Source organism: Empidonax traillii, unplaced genomic scaffold (assembly GCF_003031625.1).
Source record: "Empidonax traillii isolate 1590-97213 ecotype Southwest subspecies unplaced genomic scaffold, ASM303162v1 scaffold503:size689781, whole genome shotgun sequence".
In the NCBI taxonomy this organism is placed as follows: domain Eukaryota; kingdom Metazoa; phylum Chordata; class Aves; order Passeriformes; family Tyrannidae; genus Empidonax; species Empidonax traillii.
In genome coordinates this window covers 483,366-501,710 of record NW_020955696.1, presented here as the reverse complement: position 1 = coordinate 501,710, position 18,345 = coordinate 483,366, and the positions used below count along the sequence as shown (strand labels likewise).

Here is an 18,345-nt window from a genome sequence, read left to right as displayed (position 1 = left end):
AGTCTACACATTTATAGAACTTCTGATAAGTTATTTAAATATTTCAAAGATCTTTATTGTCAGTCTCCTAAGTTTTGCCTATTTTATTTTGTATTTTTATCAGCCTTCTCTGCTGTTGTCAGCACTAAAAATATTTAAGTGCCTGATATAGCATGTACATCTGAAGCTTTTTCTCTTACCAGTAAAAATCGTTTTCCTTGAACATAATAGAGTGGGATAAATTAATTGCTGATGAAACCAGTCTCACTGTAGTGACACCGATGATGGAACTAACCCAATACATTTAGCTCAGATGAGCCACCTTTGACCGTTAACAATGGTTAAAACTACTGAATTGAATTCTTTAGAAGTCGTCATCTCTTGTATATGTGACCTTTTAAATATATATTTCATAATAGAAACATAATATTTGATCACAAGTTATTTACAATTGTACTAAATTAACATTATTATCTGCAGGGTTTATTCTTACCTAAATATAAAACAGATAATGACCCATTACCCACAGCTCTGTCAATATTAAGTCCTGAATATTTTATTTTTACACCCAAAAGTACTTCTGAAATAATGATTCTTTTGATTGAACTCAATCTGACATCAAATAATAACAAGTTAAGTCTGCAACTTCCTTGTGAGAGGAAGAAGAGAGTCAGACACTGACCTCTCTTCTGTGGAACCCGAGGTAACAGCCTGAAGAGAAGGTTTAGGTTGGATTTTAGAAAAAGGTTCCTCACACATGGGGTGGTTGGGCACAGGATCAGGCTCCCCAGTGGTCACATCACCAAGCCTGACAGAGTTCAAGAAGTGTTTGGATAATACTCTCGGGCACATCGTGTGGTTACTGGGAATGGTCCTGTGCAGGGCTAAGGGTTGGACTTGATGATCCTTGTGGGTCCCTTCCAACTCAGCATATTCTGTGATTCTGTGATACTTAAAACCATTTGTTCAAAGGTGGAGTCTATAGGTAGATCCTGTAGGAGACTACGTGGAATTCATTACCTGGGAACTCAGTGTCAGACAATTATAAATATCAAATGGACAAACCAAAGAACAAGTTGTATAATAGAGCAGATTTGAGCACGTAGTCTTCATTCCTATCCGACTTTGTAAAAAAAAAATTAAAAAAAAACACTAAAAAACCAGCAACGCAAATCCTTCCATTTCAGTCACTGAACAATCTGAGAATCCATTTCCTGTGTGCTTGGTTCATACCAACACTTGCTTACAACACTGCTATCGATGTTTGCTTCTATTGATGGCAGTGTGATAGCTCATGACAGAAAAAAAAATTATTTCACTGAAAGCTTCAATTAACTGCCAATGAGTGGGAAAAAATGAAAGGAGCCAGTAAGTTTTGTGGATCCATCTGAAACTCAAAACAAGGCTATGTTCAGGACTTAGCAAACTGAATAAAATTAACTTCTGAATCAGCATGGATAATTGATATTTTGTTTGATATAACAAAATCATGTGGGTTAACTGAAAATAAAAACAGTTGTGTTTACTTTCTGAGCAAAAACAAAAACAAGCAAACAAACAAAAAACAAAAACATTCAGGGCTAATCTTTTAATTTAGATTACCTCACTCTGTAGGGTGCTTAGGCAACCTTATTTTAGTACTAGATACAAGCATATTTCAAAGTAATGTTTTTAAAAGAAGAAAATGAAGTATAGCATTTCAGAAATGTTGAAATTAATCATTTTACATAGAATTTAAACCTGTTTAGTTATTTAGCAGAAAGTATTGCTCAAATCTAACAATTGCCAAGCATTTTGGCTGGTCCTTGCACTGTTCTTGATGGCTAAACTATTTGTTAGAAAATTCTCCTCAGCTCTAAATCCCTCACACAAGATTCTAGAGTCTTGTCCGTGCTTGAGCCTTCAAGAAAAATTATTGTTGACATTTTTGTCAAGATGATTCAACATTTCCAAATATTTACAGTGGCAGTAAGCATTATCAAACATCATTTAGATTTCCAGATGATTATTTTTTACAAGATGGTTGTGGTAGTTAGCAGATGGGTGGTAGAATTTGGCAATCAGAATACAATTGTGTCTAATTCATTTTTATACACTACTCCTATTAGTTAAAAAAGGATGTTTCTTTGCAAGTGACATTACGGCCCTGACATACGATTTTTGAATATGACTTTTTCTCAGAAACTGCCAGCATGGTACTGCCAGCGTGCCAAGCGGGTGTCCAGAAGAAAATTTAGGAACAGTGATAAAATGAGAGGAGAAAATAGAAGCCCTTCTTGCAAACAAGGGTTTGTAATAGATATTCTGACACAATACGAATGATGAGGGATGGAAAATTCATAAGGTTGTGTGGAAGTGCAACGCACACTCTGTGCATAGAAGACTGACCTATAACTCATAAGATAGTGTGTGTCGAGTGAGTTATGAGAGTTGTTCCCTGGTGTATATTTTAAAAGAGACATTATAAAGGAGATATAGTGTGGTTTACTGTTTGATAGCCAACTTCATAATTTTTCCCAAAGATTGTTTTTAAAGAAAAAATACTTCTTTTTTTTTTTTTTTTTTTTTTTTAAATACATATATATTGGAGTCCATATGGTGTATTTCTGCACAGCAAATGCAAGATCTGAATGCTGGGAATAAAGCTATTCTCTCCAAAGGAACAGCCCTCAGTTGATTATTTCTGCTGTTGCAATGTCCAAAGGAGATTGTTTCTAAGGAAGAGGAATTTCCCATTTTGAATCCTAGAAGGGTTTATCTCAAAGTGAAACAAGCACTGAAATGCTCAGTGTCATCAGACCGCAGGGCAGCTGAGGGTCTGTGCCTGGAAGCCCATGGACCACCCCATGCACACACCTTGACCAGAGCTGCACAGAACAATTTGAATTAATGAAATCCTCCATGAGTAACCATCCCTTCAGTGCACCTCCATGGGAAGTAAGGGAATTATCTGACCACTGCAGATTGCACACATGTTTTCTTCCCCCAGCAGTGAAGTTCATGGCCACGAGCTCGCCCCAGGTGCCAGTGCCTGCCTCTAGCTCCCCTGTCCCTACAGAGCCTATGCCCTGTGTCCTGGCCCTGCCTTAGCAACCTCTTCCCTCCCTCCCTCAGCCCATCCTCAGACAAACCTGAAAACTCCCATATTTTGGTGTGACTGTTATCAGTTTAGAGGTGTCTGCCATGTTGGGATTATCTTTTCCCCTTTCAGCATCTTGCGATACATAAAAAGCAGAGAAAAGAGAATTCTGTCACTAATGCACCATCTCCTATGAAGTTTGTTAGCATGCTAAGCTTAATAAAGCTGTTGGAAACACCATGGCCATGGATGTAGCCCCTTCAGGAGCAGCAGTACCCAACTCTGAGCCGAGCCTGCAGGGTGCAGGTGTCCATAACGAGCAGCAATCCGCTTGCCCCATGGGGCAGAATGCTTCCTGGCATTTGGCCAAGAGCTTTGCTTGCCTTTTGTAATCTGCCTCAAAAGGAAAAAAAATACATTTTTCCCTATGCCTAGCTTGGTTGAAAATGAAAGGCCCTGAAAAAACTGCTCATGGGAAAGGTTTAAGCCCATTTCTGCAGAAATTTGAGGACTGGGAACTTTGGCAAAAATCACAACAGCCCCTACATACTTAATGCGCAGAAGTCTCCACAGCTCACTCCTCAGCATCAGGCCATGGCACATCACCCTGGCCATATATGAGCTTTTAGGCCTTTCTATCCCTTCTTTCTTTCTTTTTTCTTCCCCTCTCCTGCCACATGCTGAACTAGTTATTTGACAATGTATTGTGACATTGTATTATTTCAACAATAGTGGAATGTAATGGTGTGTAATTAGGAGCCAGAATATAATAGTGGTATGAAGATGATTTTGGCAATGAGATTTTTTTTTAATTAAAATTTCATTACTTGAAAAGCATCGTGCTATTGCCCTTTCAGTGTGTGAACAGTGTCCATGAGAGAAAGGGATGACTGCCAGGGGTGGATAGCACGGTTTTAAGTCTCTTGCACTCCAGTGGGGATTTTCCTGAGGCACTGCTCTTCCATACCATGAGAACCTATAGGGGCACAATATATTTTAAAGCCTCTATATTGTTGATTTTACAGTGAAACTCCTTCCACTTTTGAGGGGGTTGTTTAGGGAGGTGTCTGTGAAGCATCTGGAGTTGCAAGAAGTCTATAGCACTATGGACCTGCCAGTTTTCTATAGATTATCCTCACAGCCATATCATTAAATGAAATGGTATGCTTTCTTTCACAGTAGCCAACTGGATTCTTGTCTGTTTATTTGCTTGTTTTAATCATTTTTTCTCCATCTAGTCAAATAAACCCCTCTAAATTCAGTGTGTACGTTATGAAACCTCGTCCAAAACTATACTGTCTCCTTCCTGACAGGGCTGACAGAGAGTATAATCACTTGTATTGTCCAGAGTACTGTTTACATAAAGGAGCAATAAATACCTGTTGAAATTTTTACTGGAGGCCTCCCAGATGGATAGTTCATTTATTATTACAGACAGGGTTTCATTTACTTAGTTATTAAAAAAAGCAGGCCGCTACAGCCCATTTATAACTATATTAAAACTAAATGAAGCTATAAGTATTGCAGACAGGACTGAGTAAAATATATATAGTGACTTTCCAGGAAATGGCTAGGAAAAGTATTTGAAAGGAAATGCTGAAAACTTTGGGGGTCCCAGTGTGTCTTTCACAGATGTGCTTCTACTGGCTGGAGTTGGAGAAGGAATGGAGGAGGTATAGTTCCCATATGTTCCCGTGCCATGTACATATTCTTCAATAGCCTCTCTGTGTCAGCCAGTCAGTCATGTGCCTTTGGGAAGAACCGAATTAGCCTGTTCCTCCCTTCCTCTAGCCTTTCTTGACATGAAAAGCTCCAGCTTGGCGTGTCGAATAAACATCTTCTTCATCCCAGAGCTTGAATATCAACTGAATATCAACTCCGGTTACGGAGGGGACGAAGCTGCACCCTCAGCACCAACCTGTAAAGCAAAGGCAGGGTGGATCAGGTGGATTCCAGAGGTCTGAGTTTGAAAGGTATCACTAGAGGTCCAGCACAGCCAGCTGTGAAATTGAAGCGAAGGTTGTGGATGGTCTTTGCGGCACTTTTCTAGCACTGAGGACATTTCATCAGACATTCTCACCCCTGCTTTGAGTAAAGATAAATTAGTCACTGGATGGGAAGTACATGGCTGCCTGTGAACCAGATCATGATTTTATTATGTCAAAGCTAGAAAAATAAGGGACAGTCCCAGCAAGGAAAGGCTGGTGTCCCAAAGCATAAAAAATTGTTGACCAGAAATTAATGGGGTAAAAAAAGAAACAAGGAAGTTTGGAATTTTTGAAGCAGTGTTTGTTAAGTTAGCTAAAGGCTGCATTTCTACAATCAAGGGAAAAAACAACTTTGCTGAAAGCTAGCTCATCTTCAGTGTCCAAGTAAAAGTAGTAATTAGAAATGAAAAAGCAATGGACATGAAATTTAAAATATATGGAGCATGAATACATGTACCTGAAACATAACAATCAGTCTAAAAAGAAAATATAAAAAACTGAAGATGGATAAGAGGAATGGATGATACTAGAGGAAAGTTCAAGGAAAATGAGAATATGGGTTTTGTTAAGATATATAAAGAACAACAACAATAAAGAAATTGTAGTAATAGCCCCTTATTAGCTGGAAATATTAAAGCTGCAACAATAGTAGAGTTGATACATATTTTTTACATGAGAAAAAACAGGTTTGTTTTTGCTTGTTAGACAGATAAGAAGCTGAACAGTATCTAGAGACAGTAAGTTATTTAAAATCAGTTATCCTGATAGAAGTATCCATAAGCCTCAGATCTTCTATGCTACCATAAAGACATGAAGACCACTGGCTAGCAAAACTTAGGGTCATTCTGATGTACCTTGAAATGTTGGGTAAGCCCCAGAAGAGAGTTAATGCTGTGTCATATGCCAAATGGCTGAGGAAGAAAGTTTAAGGACAGATCACCTGGCCCCTGTTACAGCACATATAGCTTGGGGGGAGCCCAAACAGGCTTTCTTTCCTTTAATATCATTAAGAAACTGAAGCATAAGAGCAAAATTATTTGTGTTCAGTGTTTTACTTTCAAGGACAGAAATATAAGTTCTAATCAACCAAAACTTATTTCATTCTGTGAGGAGATGGCAACTAGGTCATATATCACAGATTATGAAACTTTTTGGAGGATGACATAGAAAGAAACAGTGGGGATAGAGCAGGTTATCAGATAATCTGAGTAATTTAATCATTCAGCCTCACTTGAACAAAGGAGGCTTGAAAGAAACCAACACAAAGTTGTATATCCCAGAACAAGGAATGTCATCCTGACTCTGGTTTTGAGTGGGGACTGTATGCTGTGAAGCTGCAACTCTAAAAATGCTTGTAAGATGGAGGTAAGCAGGCAGCTGGAGAGGAGTGCCAGCAGGATGCCATGGCAGAGGGATACATCATGAGGCTCTGGCAGGCAGGGCAAGGCCCAAAGGATCGCACAGGGACATGGACCTCCTGCTTTACCCATTGCTTTGGTGATACAAGACAAGACACTTCTCATTTCAATGCAGCAAAGTTTGAGAACCTCTTACTTCCCTTGCCCCACCAGCAAAATAGGGATAAACACCACCATGGCCTCAGGTCTGAACATTGGTAAACGTGTTGTAAAGATGACTGAGTTCATCTGCAGGGGAGCACAAGAATACAAATGTGTGTTCTGGAGGTATCCTCATGATGACTATAGCATGAGGACGGGTGCTTGCAGTGCTGGGGATTAGGCAGTGAGAAACCATTTGTAAGGAAACAGTCACTGAGTACAAATTCAGATGCTACACCTTCAGTGGGGAGACTTGGCAGTGGCAGTTCTGTCTCAGACACATTAAATTCCCCAAGATTTCTGCCACAGTGGCTGACACATAGGCAGAAGTGCAGTTCATGTACTCTTCTTTCATTTCGCATTTGAAATGAATATTTTGTGGATGGCAGCATCAGCAATTGCTCGGAAATCAGAGTGACAGCATTAGTAAATAACTGCTAATCACACCCTAGAGAGCCTTTGGGAGCAGGGGTAGGGAGGCAAGAAATGAATTAGAAAATTGCAAGCAGCCCATTCCAAACTTTTATTCCCCAAATGTGTTTCCTTCTGTCACACAGAGCATGATTAGCCATGAAACTCTGGCAAGCCCTCAGAGTGATTGGACTACTTAGGCATGAGCTGCTGGTATGCCGCTCATCACTCTTCCCTCTTTCTGAGTATTTATGCATTTTTAGGTGGCTTCCTTGCTCAAGGAGTGGGCTCATGTGGGTTCGTTTCCCTGCTTTTCTGCATTTCTCTCATTTTTTAGGGAGGTACTCTGGGTCCTTCTGCCCAAGCATCATTCTCAGAAAGTGCTGTGGTCTGTGGGGCACGTTCTCACCACCCTGATACAGAGTTAGGAAAATCAGGGTATGATTCAATTGCATCTGTTCTCACTTTCTTTACAGGGGCAAAAACATCACCAGGGCAAACACAGTCATTCATGGGGGCAGCTGCTGGAGAAGAAACCTTATTTCAACTTCTGCTCATAGGAGAGAGTGATGGCTGTAACCCTCGGAGAGGAGTGCCTTGCATTTCTAATGGGACCATCAGTGTAATGGGAATTTAGCAGAGCATTTAGCCAGTTTAAATGGTTTTGGAGAGTGGTGTAGACCAGCCTAGCTGGATTCAAGCCAAGGACAGAAAACTTTTGCTTCAGAGTATCTATTTTTTATTCGAATTGCTAATTCTATTTCTATAGACTGAGTCCGTTTTTCAGGCATTTAAATTCTGCGCTCTGGAATTAAATCTCACATTGATATATAGGCTTCATTCCAGCATTAAGTACATTAATATTTCACCAGCCTGATTTTACTAGCTTTCTCTCTGTGTTTTTAATTAGATTTGACGATATTCTATATAATCGTGTTTTCCTACAACTTTCTATGGAGCAGAACTTGCACAAACTGCTGGGGAATTTTTACAACTTAAGCAGCATATATTTCGAGTGAATTTTGGATGTTGCAAGCAGTGCTTTCAGAGGTCTTACAAGCCTGCCAAAAGCTCTATCACAGCATTTATAAAATATCCTCTTGATCTAGCTGTTTACCTCAATCCACAACCTTTTGACTTTCTTATAAAATACAAATAAATACTACACTTTTCAGATATATAAATGCATGAGCTTTTTCAAAGTGAAACATTTGCATCAAAACATTTGCATCAATTATAGCACTAGAGTGAAAAATAATTTCAGCAATCAGAATCTAATTAATTAAAAATTACTACTGTATAAAACCAGCCACTCCTATATTTAGGATTAGTAAGCAAAGCTATTTGAAATATCTGTTCTGGCTGTAGGTAGTAGTGAATATAACTGGCCATCTGTTATGTGCAGTAACCAAGGTAATAACAAGAATACTCATTTCCCTTTTCTTCTCTCTCTTTTGTTTTTAAGAAAGGAAACATGTTCATCTGTTTCTTATGAATTCTCTGTACTTCTTACCAGGCATATTTTTCATTGCATTTCTCTTTTAGAAAGCAGTGTAAGACAGCCAGAAACTGAAGGTACATTTGTCCTATTGGAGCTTAAGTCGTATAACGTACATGAGCACTCATAGCTAAAACAATCCCAGTAACATAAGGAACGGCGTTTTCCCACCAGGTATTCTCTTTCATTTTGCTGGGGACAAGAGCTAAAGGTTTTGCAAAGTGCTGGTGCATCCAGGAGGGTTTGGTTTTGTTTTTCTACAACACGAAGGAATACTTTTCTTCTCCTATATCACCGCATCAAATGTGACACAAAACATCTGGGGCCAGTCTGAAACCCTTTTAGCATACTGCTACTTAGAATAGTATTTATTTTCTTTCTGGGTTTCTGGTAATATCAAAACTAATGTCCAGTTCTTGAAAGGTCACTATGCATTTATGGGAAAGAAAGAAAATAAAATGCCAATATAGTGCATTGAAAAATAAGATAATTTTCCAAAAGCATTCAGAAGGAAACACTGTGGTAGGATAAACTCGAATGAGCACATAGTTATTTTATTTTGGTATTTCATCACAACTCTTTGCCTAGTGGGGTTCCTCTTCAGCTAAAATCAAACTATTTTTCCACTACTGAAGTTCCTTTCCTACATAATGACCAGAAATCACCAAAGTCCATAATAAACACGTTATTCTGACTGAGATGCTGCCTAGAATTAAAATGGAACAATATCCTTGATCAGATTAATACATTAATGAGATCTTTCACAAATTGCAAAGATGGTGACTTCTGAGTTTATTTAAATGACAATTGCAACGCACATATGTGTGCCCCAGGCTTACAGACCTTTGGCATATTGTCTCCTAAAGCACCAGTATTAATGATTTAATTACAACCAATATTTTTCCTTTCCCATCTTGATTTTTTTTTGTTGTTGTTCTAATTACCAAAATTATCATAAAGAAAGATCATATTTTGTATAGTAGCTTAGACCACCAGAGGGACACGAAGAGAGTTTTATCCCTCATTTGTATAACCTCTCTTGAGGTGCCAAAAGGGAATCTCTCTAATGATAAAACCACAGAGGCAGTTCTTGAGAGTTTTATGCCTCACCAAGTAATTTGCAGGGGTGAAGGAAACAATACATTAGGCCAAGGAATGTGAAATTTATCAGAGGTTAAAGTGAAATACAAGGTGTGATGCCAGCTGCTTCTTTCATGAGCACCAGAAGACACGAAGGATAATTCCTGACTTGAGGCTTGTCTTCACTCTGGAAGAAAATGGATGTATTGTTAAATAGGGCTGTGCTGAAAGGATCTCAGACTGGCTCTAGATGTGACAAGGGATTCCCAACTGGTTGTTGAAGACTGCCTTCCTCAGACACTGCACCAGCGACATCTCCTCCTCAGCAGCTCCTTCTTCTCAAAAGGAGAATCTTCCAGCTCTTTCAGAAACCTGTGACCCCAGCTCTACCCTCATACTTGAAACCTGATTTTATTCTGATGTTAACTCCCAGAGGGGAAACTGTCTTTCTTCCTGCTATTCCCTGGACTCTGACTGGAGCTGAAGACAATATTTGCCTGGGACTTGACTTTCCAGGAACAACAAATCAGGAAAAAAGACAGACAAACAAAACAGGGAAGCTTCAAGTCTTAACTATTCTATTTGAGCAAGGTGGTTCCCGGGCAGCCTGCGCTGACCTCCCATCCATGTACTTTTGACCAGGAGCAACTCCTGGCCCTTTGGCATGCTGGGATGAGCAGGAGTCTCAGAGTGTCCCTCTGCAATGTCCCACATGGTCACCCCCCACCCCTGCTACCTTACTGAGCCAATGCAGTGAGCAGCTCCCAGATAAAACAGGTCAGGCTTTTAAATAAGCTATGTAGGAGATTTGAACACACAGTCACACTGAAATGGCAAGATTTTGGGATCAGTGCCCTCTAGATAACTTTCTGTTTTCCACTTCATGTAAGTTACCCAACATACCCTCCTTCTTTCCCCCTGTAAATGAGTGACCCATTACCCCAGGCTGCAACAACTTAGGTAGTTACTGGAGACAGAAACCAGCTGGCTTGTTGAAGCATTTCTCAATATCCCAAACTCATCCTCATTTCCTTTTCTTATGTCTTTACCTGTCACATTCTTTGTGGAGAAAGGAAGAAATGCATTAACTAGAGTGCAGTGAGCTCTTCTCCTCAGCCTTCCACCCCTTGCCGCCTCCACGACCTCACAGAGATTTCACTAAAAATGTATAATTAGGTTCTGCAAACTGACTTCCTGACCGTATGCACTCTTTTCAAGTGCAGAATCTCTAAGTGGTGGTGCGTGTTTTTCAGAGCTGCTTTGAGTACAACTTCATTTTTCTAGCTTTTGTTTATGAAGTTATATTTACTTACCAGTGTCCGAGTACATCAAAGCCAGGTCCGTTTGAAAAAATCTGACAGCTCATAGATGATGTCACTTACTGGCCTGGATTTTGTGTATTCTGAAAAAGGTGTTATAGAAAACAGCTATAAATAGTCTGTGTTGAAAAGGCTGTGTTTGCACATGAGCTTGTATGTGTTTGTCCATCCTTGTACTAGTTTACCAGAATACGTAAAGAAATCCCATCCTGAGCAAGGGTTGATTTAAACATGATCTGAAGTGCTCTGCTAACACAGTGTGTACCAAAGCTCATTCAGTGCTGAATCTGTGCCAAAGTGCTTTTCAGATAAATTACAAATTAATGCAATACCTCTTGTGAGCTAAAGTATTTTTATTCTCTACTGTTCTCCCTCTCTTCACGTGGGGTCTGCTGGTCCAGTTGTGGGCTTTTTCTTTTAATCATCATCATTTTCACGAGCTGTTCAGGAGAAACATTCCTCAAAAACATCCATACTCAAAATTGATCTAGTTTACTTAAGACTCTTACTGCAAACTGGAATCCCTATAACACAAATGCACCCTCCTCACCCCAGATGTGCTTCAGCCTGGATTGTGAGAGCTGCTCTGGTGTCCAAAGAGTGTCCCTCTCCAGGACAACATCAGCATTACCTGCCAGGTGACAGTGTGTCCTGCGCTGGCTGTAGCTTTGTAGATGAAGGCTGAGGACCTGCCTGACAGTGAAAGCAGTCTGGGAAGCAGTGATGACTTTCAGGCGCAGAGGTTATACCTGCTCAGCTCCTGCCTTTACAAGGTAGACCCCTACACTGGCAAGCTGTCTTAACCTGATACATCCTTGTGACAAATACATGGACCAGGCTGACCGGGTCCCACTCTAGGGGAAAAAAAACAAGCAAGCGTTTTATGATGACCTGCTTTTTCCTATCCCCAGTGTTAGGAGCTTGTTTGTACGCTGATAGTAGTTCCAAAAAAGGGGCCGCGAGCCCCAGGCAGGCAGTGCTTTTCTTGGAGAGCAGCGCTTCTGAAATGAGAAACAGACGGGGAAAATAAAGACGGACTAAAACATACAAGCAAGGAGAGTTTGGTGGGCCAGCGATGTGGTTTCTTGTTCCTTTTGTGTGGATGGTACCTGCCTGTGCTCCTTAGTGCACACTGCCACACAACCCAAAGGCTTCGAAGATCATCCTAGTTGCTTCTAATCACAGGCTCACAAAAAAACCCCAACTTTTTAAAATGCTAATGCAAAAATCCAGGACACTAATAATAGAACTATCTAGAACATTTCATTACCCGCTTTTGATTTGCCAGCCTCCATTTAGGAGAAGAACAAAATCGCTAAATCTAAAATATTGCTCTTAACTACCACATCACTAGCAGAAATTCATGCACTCAAACTCAAAGGAGAGCTCACAGTGACACCCTGGCAGCTCTGCTTTTCACACAGTAAGCATAATCTTTCTGGTTAAATCACTATCAGTGCAGATTTCATCACACAGGGCCCAATACCAGATCTGAGCTTTCTATTTTCAAGTTCTCTTTTCTCAGGGATGTGAGATCCCTGAGATCTAACTAAAAAAATGAGCAATTATAAGGTTGTTTGAATCCCTGTAAGTGTTGGAGCCAAAGCCAGTTGGATCTTGCAGTGTTTACAGGAAGCTTTGCCTCTCTGACATAGTTTAGTTCCTGGGACCTGTATCCTTTGTCATCATACCTGTCCTCTTTGCCCACTTTTCAGCAGGGCTTGTTAGCTGCATTGATATGGCCATCAGAGTTTTTGCTGACTTGGGAGATGGCAGAGAGAGCTTTTTCCTAACAGTGGACATACTTCCAGATAAAACATAGCAAGTCCTGCTGTGAGATTGTCAAGTCCCTCTAACTCAGTGGGTGTCCTATATATTTGAGGTGTCTGCATTGCAACAAGATTTTGCTGAATTCGGTATGTTGACTTTACAGAAGAAAAATCTTGGCACAAGTAGAAGGAAATGTGTGGGGGGGAAAGCAAGATGAGATGAACTAGCAGGAGTTTCTGCTCTGACCCCCAGTCCTGTTCTTATACACCTACGTTCCCCGAAAGGTGCCGTGGGGAAATAGGGAAGCAGCTGTGACAGCAGCAACAGGCAGGGACTGTACGTATAGCGAGGAGCTGAGGAGAGGGTGGTTAGTCCCAGCTCTCTTTTAAGACACAGCACACCATGTTGCCCATGTAAGAATCATGCTTTTCAGGCACACTCTTGGAAGATCTAGGCACAAGTACAACGAGGTGCTTTGAAATTACTACATATGTCTTCTTGAGATATTTACACTCCAGGGACCACCCACGTCACAGGATGTGTTTGAATTGCTCACCAAGCTTTCTGCTGGAGTCGAGATGAAATTACAGATTCTTTTTTTTCCCGGAATGCAAGAAAAATTAGCAACTTTCTGAATTATTACTATTATTACAGAGGTATTTTTTAAAAATAGGTCCCATTGTTGAAGACCTTTTAAGCACTGGGGGAAGTCTTTGCACCTCTTCAACTCCTTTAAATGCTGGTTTACTTAACCTTAGCTTGTAAAAAAAACGCATGGAGGTAAAAACAGACTCTTCTTCTCTGTGAACCAGTTTAAGCAAGTTGAGGAAGGGATATGGGAAGAGAGGATGAAATCCCCATTAGAAAAGATGCTTTATTTTCTGTGTTTACATGACAGTGAAATCCTTGTGGATACTCTTGTGCAGAGACAATATATTTTAGTTTTAATTGTTTCAGTCAATGTCAGTTTTACATCAAACATGCAATAAAGTAAAAGTGGCCTTTGGGAAACATCACTGAACCTTATTTTGTGCTGCAGTACTGCCAGTGTAAACATCTACTTCTGTTTTGTAAACTCAAAGCCAAATGGAGAAAAATTTTCCTTGCAGAAAGATTACTGACCTGTCAGCATCAAAAATATTATTTTTAGCATATAAAAATTGCTTTTCAGTGATTGTAATAGCAAGAATCTTTGCAAAGTCCATTATTGCTCTAGTAAACATTTTCCTTTAGGCAGCAATAGTAGGAAATTAATTAAGAAGTTAGCTGATAGCAACTGGATAAGAAAAAATTATAAAGTGTCACAGCTACAGAGTTACTGGGATAAAATGTATTTCCTTTCTATTTAAATTGTTAAATGTTTACAGTAGCTCTGAGAAAACATCAGATCTAAAGCGTTTTTGGTAAGTTATAATTTATTCTACTGCTTGCTTTCCAGAATGCTAGAAGATGACCTCAAGTTAAGCAGTGATGAAGAAGAGAATGACCAGGTAAGAACCAGACAACTAGCATGTCGCTTGTAGCATGTTTCATGTCGAGACTGAGCTACTGCAAATATTTTGCTAATGCTTTTTCAAAACATACATAGAGGTTATCAAAATACATGGCAGTACTGTAACTGGAGTAACAGATGTTGCTGTTCGGAGCCAGCCTCCGTGTGCTAACTGCGGGATTGGTAGGGAACAGTCTGCACTGCTCTTGATTTATTACCTTGATGTGACCCAGAAGGTTCTTGTATCAGCTGCCTTCTGATTTGAATTTGTTTTGTTTTAAAGACCAGCCAAGGAGGGGAGAAACAGGAATTCTGGATTAAGGGTTCAAGCCAAACTTTTGCAATCATGAGATGGCCTCAGGGATTAGCTGCTGGGCTGCTTATCTTTTACCTGCCTCTGGCATCCCCCCAGCCCTGGCCTCTTCTCTGAGCATTTTTGGTTCTGTCTCTGCGTGGCCTGTGCTTGCTAAGAAAGCTAAAAAGAACTGAGAAAAAGCCTTGGCTGTGTATTTGGTTCACTTTGTAACACAGTAATTAGGGCAATTGCCTGTGTTTTAAAGACCCCAGACTACCTGACTGACAGCAGATACATCATCTGAAGTTTTCCATGTGTCAGGAGAGCTGGGTTTTGTTGGCTGTGGGAAGTGTCTCCCAGTTTTTCCTTAAAATATTGTTCTGTTTTGTCTGAATAATTAAGGACTTGGTAGAATAAGGCTGGATCTTGACTTTCCCATGACCAGCTGAGTGCCTTGATGCCAAGCAGTGCTATGCCATGCTCTCTGTTTCTCAGTATCCTGGCATGGGTGTTTTGGTTGGGGATGAGAGGCCAAGAGCCACTTGCCCTGAAATGCGTGCCCTGTGCCTTCACTACATGAGAGCAGTACTGCCCCTGGTTGCATCGCACAGATGGATCCAGACCTGGATATAACATGGGTTTCTGTCCTGGTTTTGACTGGGATAGAGTTAGTTTTCTTCCTAGTAGCTGGTACAGTGCTGTGGCTTGGATTCAGTATGAGAATAATGTTGATAACTCACTGATGTCTCAGTTGTTGTTGAGCAGTGCTTTCCCGAAGTCAAGGACTTTTCGATGTCTCATGCTCTGCCAGCCAGCAGGTGCATAAAAGGCTGGAGAGCTTGGGGGAGAGCATGGCCAGGACAGCTGAGCTGAACTGGCCAAAGGGATTTCCCTTACCACAGAACATCATGTTCAGTACACGAACTGTGGGGAGTTGGCTGGGAAGCACCAATCGCTGACTGGGGATGGGCTGGGCATTGGTCAGTGGATGCTGGGTGATTGTACAGGGTATTTCTTGTCCTTGCTTGGGTTTATTTCTTCTGGTTTTGTTGTCTCCCTTTTTATTGCAATTATTACTATAATAATATTACTTTATTTTATTTCAACTGTTTTTATATCAACTCAGGAGCTTTATAATTTTTTCTACCTCCACTCCCACTGGGGTGGGGGGCAGTGAGCAAGTGGTTGCATGGTACTTAGTTGCTGGCTGGAGTTAAATCATGCCAGTTTCAAATATGATTATTTCAGCCATGGGTAACTAGAGTTATCCAGACTTGAAATTCAGGATTTTAGACAAATAATTCTAGGTATCTAGGCATGAAGCTCTTCCAGGGTTTTCTTTAACTCTTGTTAGTAGATGTCTCTATTTTACAATATATTCCAAACAACAGGTAAATCAAAACTTTTTAATATTTATACTAAACCATTTTTTCATCTCTTTTGAGCAAGGCTTCTTGGTGTTAAGAAGATTCAGCATGTAGGTTCGATTATTTACATATTTATACAATTTCTTTTTGTTTGACGTATTTCATCCTGAAACACTTCACATTTAATTACTCTTCCTGCTTGTCTAGATAGTTTAAAATACAGTTCATAGACAGCATAGGGCAAAGTAAAGTGAGGGATGGAGGGGATGTCTGAAGAATAACAATGGCACACCAATGTGCCGTGGTGCTTCCTGCAAGGGGCTGGGTGGGAGGGGAGGGACGAGCTGGTGGCCAGGCAAGGTGGTTTGTCCTTCAGGCAGGGAGACGGGATCCTGAGCAATGGGCATCAGAGTGGAACAAGCTGGCAGAGCCAGAGAGATGAAATTCTAGTTTGCTTCACAGCAAGCAGAAAAGGAGATGTGAAAGTGTTTATTGTGCATAAAGAACATTAGTAGGTTTAGGCGAAGAAAGGATTGTGGAAAAATAGCGCCGTTCAGGCATGCGCACATGGTGCCCTTGGTTTAGCACTATGACTTACAGTTCTTAACACCTTCCATGTGCTTGGATTGCTCAGTGTTATGTGTGCTACACAAGGTCTCCCCTTGGAAACCGGGGCTTTAAGATGCGGCTGATACAGCCTGGGTCTTTCACCTCCGTGCTCGAACAAGCTCTGCAGAGCCAAGACAGAGCTTGCCACCCGTGCAGCAAAGAGCAAGGCTGGGATCCCATTACTCACTTCTAATCATCACGGGCCTTAGCATGAGCAGCCTTTGGAGATTACTTAGTTATTTGGTCCCCTTTCCTAGTCACATTTTTTTCCTAACTTGACTCTACAGACAAAAATGTCCCAGAGGCACAGACTGGCTCCTGCTCTATGAAATGATTTTCAGAACCTCAACTGAGACCTGCAGGTTTGCTTAAAGAACAGTCTTAAATAAATATGCCTGCTGGATAAACAAAACACTACGTTTTCATCCACCTAGCAGGAAGTAGACCCAAAAAAGAATAACACAACCCTCTCTGCCAGTAAACGTGCAGATGGGAACATGGATCTGTGTTTAAATGTCAGTAGGAGAACTTGTTTCCTTTTACTTCCTAACTCAGAGACTCTTTAATTTCCTATCTCCTGAGCTTGGGAACAGTAAAGAAAGAAACGGAAGATAAATGGATAGGAACAGTACATGAGAGATTCCCAGATATTCCTCATGTAATTCGTAACCTTTGAGCCATCAGACTCATTCAAGTAGACCAGTTCCTCAAAGAGCTGAAGGTGAGCTGTACAAGAGCTGGGAAGCTTTTCATTTTGCAGATTTCTAAATGGAGAAATTTAGGGAAAAGACTTTGAAAACTTTGGAGGAGATTTTGCATTTACATCTGAAATTGCCAAGCTGCAAACAGGAAGTTTCTGAAGCAATGCAAAGGTGCTTGTGTGCTCCCAAGGCTGGCATTTGGAGGGCTGTTACTGACCCAAGGAATGTGAGCCACGGATGAGGGAGGCCAAATGCAAGACAGAGACATGATTAAGTGCTTCAAGACTGCAGTGGGCAAAGCATTCCCAGCCCTTCCCTCTGTACCAGCAATTAAGGTAGTGATATTCACAGACCCAGGAGAAGAAAAAGAGGCTTGGTTTGAGCTGAGTACATGTGCACCCACAGTAATTATATTATCCACACATATTAGTCTCTTAATTTTAATTACATAAATGTATTTTTCCTCTTTAATGAGCGTAGTTTATCCATTTAAACTGATCATTTCAATTTTACAGGCAGTGATCATAGGATCTAATATGCAGAGAGAAAATTTCCTGTTGGCATATTTTACACCACACAGATTGAAGAAAATACACTTTTTAATCCTCAATCAATATCTGAAGAGCATGCAATTAACAGATACCAAGGTAGTTAACATAAATCTGCAAGTTAAAGAGCCAATTCATTTTGATTTATAACACGTAGAGTAATAATTTCATCATCATCTCTCCCAGAAAGCATCTGAAGCTTTGTAGCATGAAGGTGTCAAAATTGTACTTAAGATTGTTCAGAGTACTGAATTGTAGTGGTTATTGCCTTTTGGTTCTTTGAAGTGTGGCACAGCACATGAAACAGTCCCCATTATAATATACCCTGCTCTTCTCCGTAGAGGTCACTGGATAACTTAGATCAGTCTTGGGTGAAATATTAAAAGGAGATTGTCAATTGTAATATGAACAATTCTCTTCCCCCCCCCCCCCTTGTCCTTTTACAACATGAATGTTTTGTAATAGAAAGTAGTTCTTTTAAGGGGAAAAAGATCCCTGGCATCATTTGTGCAATTCACGTCAATCAATAGCCAAATAAATTAACTGACTGGTAGGCATACATGGAATAATAATCTAACATATTTTTGCAACCCAAGTCTGTTTCCTTGTATGCGTTTTTTTCTGTGCAGGATCAGGTTGGTTGCTGCTGA

The 18,345-nt window shown here is 40.5% G+C and overlaps 1 protein-coding gene across 1 annotated transcript in view; it reads left to right on the top strand.

The window, feature by feature from the left end:
• The window catches only part of AFF3 (AF4/FMR2 family member 3), a 273,032-nt gene that overhangs the window by 168,093 nt on the left and 86,594 nt on the right, over window positions 1-18,345 (top strand). Inside the window, exon 7 of the mRNA XM_027896601.1 lies at window positions 14,122-14,173. Within this exon, the coding sequence (XP_027752402.1) occupies window positions 14,122-14,173 (52 nt within the window). The remainder of the gene's footprint in view (window positions 1-14,121; window positions 14,174-18,345) is intronic.